The sequence below is a fragment of the Dermacentor andersoni genome, chromosome 3 (genome assembly GCF_023375885.2).
Source record: "Dermacentor andersoni chromosome 3, qqDerAnde1_hic_scaffold, whole genome shotgun sequence".
In the NCBI taxonomy this organism is placed as follows: domain Eukaryota; kingdom Metazoa; phylum Arthropoda; class Arachnida; order Ixodida; family Ixodidae; genus Dermacentor; species Dermacentor andersoni.
In genome coordinates this window covers 209,967,690-209,979,820 of record NC_092816.1, presented here as the reverse complement: position 1 = coordinate 209,979,820, position 12,131 = coordinate 209,967,690, and the positions used below count along the sequence as shown (strand labels likewise).

At 43.4% G+C, this 12,131-nt stretch overlaps 1 protein-coding gene across 1 annotated transcript in view; it reads right to left on the bottom strand.

Annotated features, from left to right (window-relative positions):
• Nucleotides 1-12,131, bottom strand: part of LOC126524719 (uncharacterized) — a 451,239-nt gene that overhangs the window by 39,594 nt on the left and 399,514 nt on the right. Inside the window, exons 18-19 of the mRNA XM_055067253.2 lie at nucleotides 8,829-8,962; nucleotides 3,021-3,083 (exon numbers count right to left, since the gene is read on the bottom strand). Coding sequence (XP_054923228.2) covers nucleotides 3,021-3,083; nucleotides 8,829-8,962 — 197 coding nt within the window. The remainder of the gene's footprint in view (nucleotides 1-3,020; nucleotides 3,084-8,828; nucleotides 8,963-12,131) is intronic.

Below are 12,131 nucleotides of genomic sequence, written 5' to 3'. Positions count from 1 at the left end.
TTCAAGTACGGCCTCTGGAAAAGGCGAATTTTCCGAGCTCTCCCCTGCTTTCAGTTGCCGAATCACTGCTTGTTTAGCTTCCGAAAAAAGGCATACTACAATCCATTTCTATTAAACAGGCCAATAAGAAGGATATTGCAGTATTTCCTTACATACATATTGTTTCAACCATGTATGACAACCATTTCATTCTATGAAGATGAAATGGCAGCGAAAGCTCGCAACAGTCAAAGCTCTCAAATGAAAAGAGCCTTTGTCACGGTGGTTTGGATAGCTTCGATGGTCCTAAAACGGACTCACTTCGGGGCGCTCTTGATTATCTGGCAGAGAAAAAAGTCCGCTGGAGCCACGTCAGGACTATAGGGGCGCTGGGGCAGCGTCTCCAATTTGTGCTTGGCCAGAAACTCCCGTACGCGCAGAGAATTGTGGCTGTGAGTGTCGTCATGGTGCAACTGACAGGTATCAGCTCTATCTCTTCGCGTTCGGAGGACCCTTTTTCTCAATCTCTCGAGCACATGCACACGGTAGGCAACGTTCACTGTCTGCCTTTGGGGTACGAATTCTTTGTGAACCATAGCCTTGGCGTCGAAAAAGACAAGTAGCCTTGTTTTCACTTTCGACTTGCTCATTCTTGCCTTCTCGGGGAGAGGGGACTCCAAGGTGTGCCATTCGGAACTTTGGCGTTTCATCTCAGGATCGTACTCGAATAGGTGCGTTCTGTCACCGCTAATGACATTCCAAAATTTAGTGTTCAATTTGCACGCGTTCCAAAAGTTCACTCACGATAACCACTCAGTTGTTCTTGTGGTCGTCAGTCAACAGTACCAGCTTGGCGCACACTTTCCGCATATTCAGATTGTCGCTTACGGTGTCATGCACGGTGGTTTTCGGAATATTGAGTCTTTGCTATAATCTGCACACTCATTCGAAGGTCGGTGTACGAAAATTACGAACACGAGATATATTTTCGTGAATTTTGCTCAGTGATGGCTGTCCAGAGTGCGGAGCATCATCCACGTCTTCTCGACCCCCTTTAAACGCCTTCAACCACCTTGAAACAAACGAGAATTCTCGTAGGCTTGCTGAATCATTTGGTAGGTATCAGCAAGACTCTTGTCGAGTTGAACACATAACTTGAACGCATACCATTGTTCGCGTGCGGCTGCTATCGCACGTCGTAACAGAGCACTGTCAGGAGGCTCACAGAAACAGCGATTCTGACGCTCCCAGAGCTTGGAGCAGACTGCACTAAACAATGATGAAGAACTAACGTTCCGCCCGCCTAAGCCAAGTAATCTGATTATGGTACGTTGAATAGCGGCGCCGGGAAAAAATAATTGAATTACTTTCCGGACACACCCTGTATATGTCGCATGAAATATAGCGGTCGTGGAGCACTCCGGAGAAGATTTTGAATTGATTCATCCGTGATGTCATATTGTCTTACTTGACATGAAAACCGAATAACGAATTGGTTATGTCACTCGAAGCTGTTGTGTACTTCAGAAATTGATAATGTCACACTGGTATGACCTGCGCCCTCAACTGACATTGGCATCCTTGGGCACCCAGTTTGATATTTAATAAACCTGTATCTGTAAGGCGCAATAAATGGGTTGGCCAAATCAATTTCCTCCTGCGAATTTCAGCTAGAATTTCACCTATCCCGAGCTACACCGCAATATGACGTTTTAAGCACTGCGGCTGCGCTTAACATGCGGAGTGGCGGTGCTCATGCAGTACTGCATGCGCAACGCCACTCGGCAAGCTAAGCGTAACGGCAGTACTGAAAACGCTATATGGCAGTGTAGCTCGGTATAGGTGAAATTTCACAAAGACAAGTTTACAGTAGGGACGACTTTATTGCATTCTGATTTACATATTTATATACAGGAGCTTTCCTTAGTGTTTTTTTTTTTATTTCCTAAAACACACATGTATTTCTTTATTTTTTTGCAGCACGAAAATTGCTGCAGCTTTCGGTAACAATAGACAAACACCACTGACGCTTCCTAACATCAAAATGTTTTCTCCTTCTTTCTTTGTTTCTATTTTCTTATTGAAAAACATGTAAGAATATGCACTGCTAATTTTAGGCCATCAAAAGAGAAATGAAAGAATCGTAAGATTGGAGAAGTGGCGAAAATAAATGCTCGATTTCTAAAGCGCGTGATGCATTCTGTCGCCTCACTGGTAAGTGACATCGGATTCCTTTTTAATTTACGTGCGATCAATTAAACAGCAGTAATATCAACAGTCGCATAGTGTGAAAGAGATTGTTAGTGGAGTTTTTTATTCGGCGCTGCCTGATAAAAGGTATTCATTTCATTTTTACATCAAAAAGCGGTTGCCGGTATTTCCCCCCTTCCTCACAACTTGGCCCAGTATACAGCGTATCGCCAAACAAGAACACCAGCGGTAATTGGCGGAAATCGTTGATTTGCTTTCAAGTGTTGCATAATGCTCCATTTCTTTCTACTGCGCAAAAATCACTATGTTGGTACAATGCCACGCTATTAAAGTAGAGTGAACTACCCTTACACTTTGTTATTGTTGATCATTACGTATTTGTCGTAACCCAATCATTACGGAACTGGATGACGTGATTTGATAAGTTTTACAAAAAAGTGACAATAAACCATAATGAAAACTTATTGAGCATGTGTGAGAAATGTCCGGAGAATATATTCTGGTACTGCCGCATAGAACTCTATCAATATCTAAAAAAATCGTTTAGGGGATCGTGATCTTGCCAATAGGATTTAGGTAAAATGTGCTTTTGCCTTATCACACAGTATACACTGAAACAGACGTACTTAGGATTAATATATTATTTTATACTGTGCATAACGCAATGTGTGTGAGCTAAAAGGAAAACAATCAAAACTTTTTTGCCTCTTATTGTATGAAAAACGTAGAAAAATTTTAGCGACAAAGATGAAAATAGTGAACTTGTGGCAATTATCGTGGGAGGGAATTCGCATACAATGTTGTGCCATAATGAGACATTCAGAACTTACTTGGTAGGCAAGCTGCACAGCAGACTTTTCATAAAAGAGGTCCCACATCATGTCTTGTCCATACTATTAAGAATAAAAAATAAATACATTTGCGTGAAATGAATCTTTCCCGGAATTTGTTTCTGCGCGTAGTAGAAAATGAGTGAAATCAAGCCTCCATCAATATACCATCTACTCGTTATGAATAACGCTTTCCCGATGCACTAACAGCATTGTATACAAACGTGTTCCTTCCTTTTCATCACTCACTGAGTTTTCTTTTGCGTTCGAACATTGAGCCACTAACTCTCTACTACACTTACCATCGATGTTTTTAAGAATACGCACAAGTCACGGAATGTTTGAGCTGAGTACTGCATTACTGCTACAACTTAGGTATCGACACAACCTTGCCTCTGTGTTCTTCATTTATTTATTTATTTTTTATTTATTTATTTATTTATTTATTTATTTCAGTACTCTCAGGGCCAGAGGCATTACAGAGAGGACGGGCATACAAAATCGGCGCCAGTTTTCTTAAATTTGTTGACGTCGGTGATGGCAGCCATGAAGGCAGGGAGGTGGTTCCAGTCATTTCCAGTTCGAGGAATAAATGAATTTATTCGAAGGCTAGTTCGGCATTGCGGTATTCCTACCTTGAAGTTGTGGTCTGTGCGTGAAGATATATTGGGTCGAGAGAGGAGTAACTTATCTTTGAGAATAGGGTTGGTATAAAAAATTCTGTGAAAAAGACATAAGCGAAAATATTTTCGGCGCAGAGAAAGAACGGGAAGACCAAGTGCCGATTTCATTGCAGATACGCTCGCTGTTCGGGAATAATTTGAAACAATAAAACGGGCGGCGCGGTTTTTAACAGACTCTAAAGCGTTAATTAAGGTCATCTGATTAGGATTCCAAATAGAGCAAGCATATTCTAGTTTAGGTCTGATTAACGTCCTATATAGATGAAGCTTAACGGTGCTGTTAGAAGCTATGAAATGGCGCCGTAGGAATCCGAGCGCGCGGTTAGCCTGGTTAGTTATGTAGGTGACGGGGATTTTTCAGGACAGATTGTGTTCAAGCGAATACCCAGGTATTTGTACGATGAGACAGATGATAACGGAGTGTTATTAAGAAGATAGCGAGGGGTGTATTCAGGAGGACGGCTGGAGATACGCAGGTGTTTGCACTTAGTGGCGTTAAGTGTCATGAGCCATTCGCTGCACCATGCAGAAATTGCGTTCAAGTCCGATTGCAAACATGCTTCATCAGAGGGATTAGTAATTGAACGATAAAGCACACAGTCATCTGCGAAAAGATTTATATGGGAGATAACGTTATCAGGAATATCATTAATGTAAATTAAAAACAGTAGAGGACCTAACACCGAACCTTGAGGTACTCCAGAAGCTACGGAAACAAGAGGCGAGTCAAAATCGTTAACTGAGACATATTGACTACGGTTGGAAAGAAAACATTTAATCCCGCCTAATACCTGATCGTTAATATTAAGAGCACCGAGTTTAATTAATAATAGATCATGAGAAACAGTGTCAAACGTCTTACCAAAGTCTAAAAAACGCAATCCACAATAACGTTAGTATCTATAGCGCGAAATAAGTCATTAGTGAAAGATAGGAGCTGCGTCTCACAGGAAAAAAAAATTATCTGAAGCGATGTTCACATGAATTCAAAAAGTTGTTAGATTCAAGGAAGGTAATAAGATGAGAATAAATAATGTGCTCAAGAAGTTTACAGGTAACGCTGGTTAATGAAATCGGCTGATAGTTTAGTGTTGAAACTTTACTACCTGATTTATGCAATGGAACCACCTTCCCCGCCTTCCAATCAGGAGGAATGGTACAACTCTGTAATGACTGTTCAAAGATTGCGCAAAGAATGAATGATGAGCAGGTAGATGTACTTTTCAAGAACTTCGTTGTAATGCCGTCGACGCCTGAACAAGATGAAATCTTCTGTTTCTCAATTAAACATGTCAAACCAACCGAATCAATGAGTATTGGATCCATGGGTAAAAAGTCAGATGTACAAGGATGAGGGAAAACATTCGGCAAGGTAGAAGAAAAACACGAGGCAAAAAAAAATCACTTAACACTTTGCAGCAATTGCTCTGGCGTATTGGAGTGTTGTGATCATAGCAAAGATCTATTGCATTCGGCTTATTCCCGCTGACCACATTCCAAAATTTCCACGCATTATCTATAAGAAGGAGCGGGAGCGTGTGCTGGTAGAAATTTTGTTTTGCTTCATACGAAGTTTGTTTATAATCCGTCTTAGCGGTGGCGTAAGCGTGCAGCGTTCGGCCGTTTCAGTTGCCTTGGCCCGTCGGAATGGCCGTTTTCAGTAGGCACGGCAGACGCGCGTTAAACCACAAGCATGAGAGTTGGATATAATGCGTTTCTGAGGAATGAATTCATTAATTAAAAAATTGACTTCTTAGTGTATACGTTTATTGTCTGACTAAACTGCGCAGAATGTTGCAATGATATACGTTTAATATTTAAACAATTAGCAGGCACAATTCTTTGCAGGTATTGTGCGCGTAAAACACAAGTCGTAATTACAGTCACACATCCGGCCTGTGTATTGCCTGATAACTTTATTCCACAGGCAAGAACTAATACCATTTCCAGCTACCACATGATGTGTGTCTATGCACTAAAAGCTCGCTGCAATCGGGACAAGCAAACTTGAATATCCCAGTGACTGACAGCTTCCTGAACGAAGTACACACTTCGCGTGAGTCGAATATGGGCAACAAAAAGAAACACAAAGAGAAAGAACGTGAAGGAAATAACCCGCTAAGATTCCCGCAGTCCATTAACCTGGCAATCAAACAGCTCTCACAGTGGGGAAACGCAGGTTTCCTAATAAAGAATGCCCGCGCAACCTTTGCGTTCCCTATGCCCTACGTGGAGGTACATTGATGCATGCATATTGCGTGTGGCCGATGCACGCGGGCGCCCCAACGAAGACGGCGCACACTCTCAGGGTCTCGAACTGTCGGCTGAACTGGCTAGCGCTGCATTATCCTTTGTAAATACACATTGTTAAATAGTCTCCAGTTCTTATTCCTTCTTTCGCGTAACAATATAATGTGTGAGAGCTTGCCGTGTGAAAAGCTGTCCGAATCTCGTTAGGAGCTCGTAAATACTTAGCTGTGATTACGTGAGTGGGTAGAGCATCCGCTTGATACTTCCATGGATGTATGTTTAAAATCCGCGGTCGCTAGCACAATTAGTATTTCCTCTGTGGCAGAGACAAGGAGAGAGTGGGCTTTATAAACGAAGTAAATGAAAGCATTTTTTTTTGTTCTTATGGGAACACAGTTTAGCTCTTCAACTGGAAACATTGGGACAAGCCATCGCTTTGCTGATTGAGGAGACGGCCGGAACAGCTGCAGGCTTGAAAATGTCAATGTCCAGGTACTTTTTAGGATGCCTTGGAATACTTTTGCGCGTTCATGCCTGCGAATGCATCTTCGCGTTTGCTGATACGATACCTGAATGCACGATACCTGAAAGCACATAACCTTATATATCTCATGTAGAAGGCTCTGTTTCGTTCTGTTTAATTTTATTTTTATACTACTACAGTATTGTTGCGAAGAGGTCTAGACCGAACTGCTACTGCCTTTACCCACACATAAAAAGACGGTTTTATACATTGTTACACTAAACTTTTTGTAAACGGTAGGTGAAAAACCAAATCACTCTGCAGAATGCAAGAAATATAGTTGATTATACTCGTACACCGAATGACCGTTCCTCCCCTTGCAAAGTCTACAAGTGTCGGAAGTCAACCGCTGACTTAACTCGTAGCTTCGAAGCATTATATAAGCGGGCACTAGATCACGAATCCATCGTCATCAAAAGGGCAAGTGTTATTTGTGTTTCACTGCAGAAGTGGCCAATAAGGTTGAATGTGATTTTAGGATACAAATGTAACTTTTTAGAAAAGAAATCTAGTGTGCTGGGCTTACCAGATGCAGGGGAGGAGGGCAATTCTGCTGTTTCACTTAATATTTTAGAAGATAAAAAGATGCATGCAAGTTCCATTATGAAATCATAGTTGCGAAAGTCATATGCACATGCAACGCGCGGCAGCAACTAAACCGACCAACAAAATGCTGATGGCTTCGCAGTGCTCTCCGTGTAACCGTGCCTTTCTCAAAGGACTGCAATAAATGTGCAGTATAGAAAATCCTCGAAATTTCTCAACAGGCTTGATTTCTGCCCTCTGTTCTGCCCTCTGTTTCTGCCCTCAGTGTTTCCCACAGAGGATGACAACGCGTGATTGCGTGTAGATCGTGTTATTTTGCAACCTACATGCCGTACCTCTTGTGAAGTGCCGTTCAAACGACCTCCCTCCCGCAGAACCGGCACGTACGACAGCTAGGCTGCTTGTGCCGGGCATCACTGGAATACTTTATAGCATTTTGTGACAGCACACCTTCTTCAGACAGGCTTCGTCTGAGCAATGACTAACTTTAGAAGCACGCGGCTTCTTTTCTAGCCCAATGAGCACTCATTTTTCAGCTCAAAACATCATTCCATTTGCAGTGCTAAATGCAAGGACATGGACAGTTTTCAGCGAGCTAATGAATAGAAACAACAGAAGGCTTTTGAGGGGTCGAGATGCTGAGGCCGAATTACCGTTAAGGCCTTGCGCTTTGGCGACTTAGATTTTTTTAAGTCACAGATGGTGCTTGAAAGGCGTGCACTATGTAAGTGATGCATATTCAAGAGTTTTTAATTCTTTCACGTTTGAGGCTTGCTTCTATTTGTTTTTGTTCTCTTATGTGTGTTTTTAAATATAGCGTGTCATGTTCATCACCACGTATTATCATTGAGCCGCGATCAATTATGACTAGCTTTATGCATGCTCTACGGACCTGCCCGTGTGGAGGCCAATTACAAGTTAGCTCTCGTGTGCACCACTCTTTTTTGTGAGTCCCATGTATCTAATGCTATTACGACTATGCTAATGCTATTATGCTGTCTAGTGCTACTATTAGCCCGGAACACAGAGGGTACTGCATTAATTTCGTAACGCACTGAGTCGCCTGAATAGCGACCCTCCTTTCCAATAAAAAAATCGTAAGTGATGGCAGAGCTGACTGTTCTAGCAGTCGTAATTACTGCGCAGGGCAATTTAACCAAAATTACCAACCCTCCCCCCTACTGGAAAATCGGGGTAAGCAATACTTGTTGTGCGTGCACCTGACTTTCGTCACGGTTAACTAACCCAAAGGTAACGATGCCGGATTGCTTCGGCCTCCTGCTGCCAGTGCTCGCGACCTACTCGTTGCAGTCGGATTGCGTGGTCTCGGGCGGCTGTAACGGCTGGATCGGCGCGCCGACGGCAATTCCTTTCGCGGGCGAGTTCTCGCTGCCACTCTTGGAAGGCTTCTTTCTTGTTCGGGGAACGCACAACGTGTGGGCGTCCCGTCCGTTTTTCGAGAGTGAACTGAACGGAAACCAAGCCCGTACAGCGCGCGCGAAACCCTTTGCTGCACTTTTCTTCCCCAGTGATAGCGAAATGGCTCCCATTGGTGGCGCCCGTGGCGCGCCCACATGCAGCTGGAATCATTGCTAATGACCCACGCTCCGGTGCTGGTAGAGGAGTCAACTTACCAAACCGACCTTTCCTGCAGCTGTTCTGCTGCGGGAACAACTGGGTTTTTTGCGTGATCACAACGCCATGAAAACGTGTGAGCCAATGCAAGCTTCGCTTGAAAGAGCGCAAGCTCAAAGCGAACGGAAAATTTTTCTTGGGATTCAGGACTACGTTAAAATGCTCACTCACCGCTTTTTTGAAGCACATGACTTGCTTCATCACGTAAGATCCAATTGCGTCGAGGCTCTTTGACGGCAAGGACCCTGGTTTGCCTGCAGGCTCCTGTTCGTAGGCCCTTCTGGTTGCCTTGCTCACGGACAGGACTGAAATAAAATAAGAACAATTCAATAAGCGTTCCCCACTTAGACATCTTTGTTTCGTCTCGTCTTGTACTGTTGAGTACCAGTCAAATGCTTGCAAACTAACTCTGGCTCTTGCAATACTCCTCTTCGGTGTGATAGGAGTGGATCAGTGTACTGACTTTTACATTTTCTTGTTTTGTCTGGTTTTGCTGAATACCTGTCGAATGCTTGCGAATTAGCTCTGAATCTATCAATACTCCTCTACGGTGCGATGGGAGTGGTCAGCGTACAGAGTATTAAAATGAACTTGCACCTGAGAAAACTAGGTTTATGGTAAAAACCGCCTAGTCGCCAGCCATAAAGTAGTAGTAGTAGCAGTAAAGTAGTAAGTAGTAAAGCAGTAGTTCGCAATTAGTAATTTTGCAGACGCAAAATTGCAGTTTGTGAAAATCTCTGTAGATATTTATTGTTATCGAAAGTCATTGCATAAAATCAACGTTGGCGTCAGGCATGTGGGGGTTATGGGCATTGAGCAGGATGACCGTGAAGATGGAACATGAATGGCGTGCGATACAAAGTAAAGCGAAGGTTCCAGTTTACGTCATGACCTTTTGGGCACTCCAACATCCTTACCCGAAATCACAAAAATCTGCTTAATATATCCTAGTACGCCGGAATGAAGATGACTGTGGTCAAATGGCTGCGCTTGCTTAACGCAAAGGCGACAACTGCAGTACGGCTTCAGCAACCACCTAGCAGACATTCCGCTGGTAGTGAACTACAGTTTTCGACCCCTTTGAATCTTCGAAACGCATCTTGGAAAACATCATGGACCGTTTTGAGACACACGTAGAAGATTCATTCCGCCGGTTCATACATTGTCACCAGAAGAAAGCTTAGCATATCATTCCGTGTTACAAAAAGGAAGCACAACTTCACCGACTCGCCGAACTGAAGGACGTACCTCCATAAATGCATCTTGCTACAAAGACATCAACACCCGAAAAGAGGCTTGGCGCTTCACTCAAAGCAGAGCCGCCTTTCAACGCTCGCAAAGACAAGGGGAATACAATGTTATGATCGCCAGTGAGCCTCTATAGTGCACAGGAGTATGTTTGTCTTAGTCAATTACACACACTATACCGTAATACTGAGAAAAAAATTTAGAGGAATAAAAATGGGTTGGAGTGCATCCGGCAGACATTACCAAACATTTATTAGGAGCTTACCACTGTCGTTAAAAAGGTAACTTTACAATCATTGCTTTCTACCAGTGCTATCATATAGGGCAATAACTTGGAGAATAATAAAGAAGCTCGAGAATAAGGACCGCGGAAAGAGCGGTGTTACGAAAAATGTCAGGCGTAACATTATGATACGGAAAAAAGAGTGGTGTGGATCAGTGAGCAAACGGGGAAAGCCAATATTCTAGTTGACATTAAAAGAGAAAAATAGAACTGGGCACGCCATGTGATGCGTAGGGTCGATAACCAGTGGACAATTACAAAAAGTTACGGAATGGATGCCGAGGGAAGGGAAGTGGAGTCGAGGACGGCAGAATGTGAGGTGGAGCAATGTAATTAAGAAATTTGCAGTGGCTAGCGCAAGAAATATATCCAGAAATTGGGGATTGCAGGGAGAGAGGCCTGCGTCCTGCCGTAGACATACGAGCATAGGCTGATGATGATGAGGGTTTAATAAAGCGAATAACTTTCTCCGCCTCTTTTGACCGTTGCCATTGTTCAGCGTGTTGAAATGCGCGTTGTATAGCATTTTAGCGCAGACTAGGCAAATAACACGACATGTACACCACTGTGTGTTATCGTGGTGCATAAGAAAGGGCGTGTGCCCTTGGGCAGGAATCCCTAGAGGATTTTCAGACAGAGGGGAGCGCTCCGTCGAACCCCGACCGCGTTGATGCCAAGACACCAGGGAAAGGAAGACGCGTACACGTGCGCTCTGCGCAGCTCTACGAAAGGCGAAGAAAGGCGCTGAGGGCCAGCTCTCGTGTTCATGGGCGGCAAGGAAAGGGGGAGTGCCACCTTGCTCGCTCCTTCGCAATAACATTGATAATTATCGTCGATAGTTTCCGAATACGTTTATTTCTGTGCAATATTGATACACATTGTACATTTTAATAACAGTTTACGTCCTCACGAGAGAGTATTTGATGTTGTATGGCATGGTCAGTAATAAAAAGAGCGGGACATATTCACTAGGGCATGTATACAGTCAACCAATTTGGCGTATAAAAGTTAATTGTACAGTGGCACATAATAACTGAAAAAGGTTGCCGTCAAAGGGTTTGTGAGGAACGGTACATAGCAAACTTTGTGGGGACATATACCGCTTGACATACCGGCTTTGTGTGATACGGCTCGTGAAAGACCACTCACTTGCCTAAAGAATCAGGGAATCAGTTTGTGTGAGTTTTGCTTAAATAATTAAGACTTGTGGTAATTACGCACCTTGCCTCAAATATCAGCTGCATCGATAGAAAACCCAAACGTTTTTTGCTCACTGCCAAACAAGATTCAACGAAGGAAAGTTATAAAAATTCTTAAAACAGACAAACATTTATCAAATTTTCACATCTCCGCATTCACAGGGTAAGGACATGAATAAATGCGCTAATCAGATCATAGTACAGTTACTCATATGCAAAATCAATGAAGCGCTTTGCAAAACAGATTCAACATCTTTCCGAGGCCGTTCGCAAACAACATTACAACACATTAATTAGTAAGGCCATATTCTACTCAATTTGCAATGTTGTTCCGTGCAGGAAGAAGCGTACGGCTATTCACAGATGGCTTTTAATGTCGGAGCCAACAAGCGTAATATAGCGACAAACATCTGTACTCTTTTTCGTATTCAAGGCCACCATCAGCGTCCTCTTTCTCCCACATTACAGACTGTGACATCACCTCCGTCGGAAAAAGCATCCTAATTCGTGCAGCTCATTGGTCCGAGAAAGGTATGGTTTGAGACGACTGACGTGGGTAATGTCAGAGGAAGGTGAAGGCATGGTGCCATCCTGTGGAGACACTTCATATGCGACAGAGGTCACATGGCGAAGGATGTGGTAAGGGCCGTAGTATCGTGAGAGGAGTTTTTCGGAAAGACCAACACGCCGAGTTGTAGACCAAACTAGCACAAGAGCACCTGGTTTGTACTCCACGTCGTGACG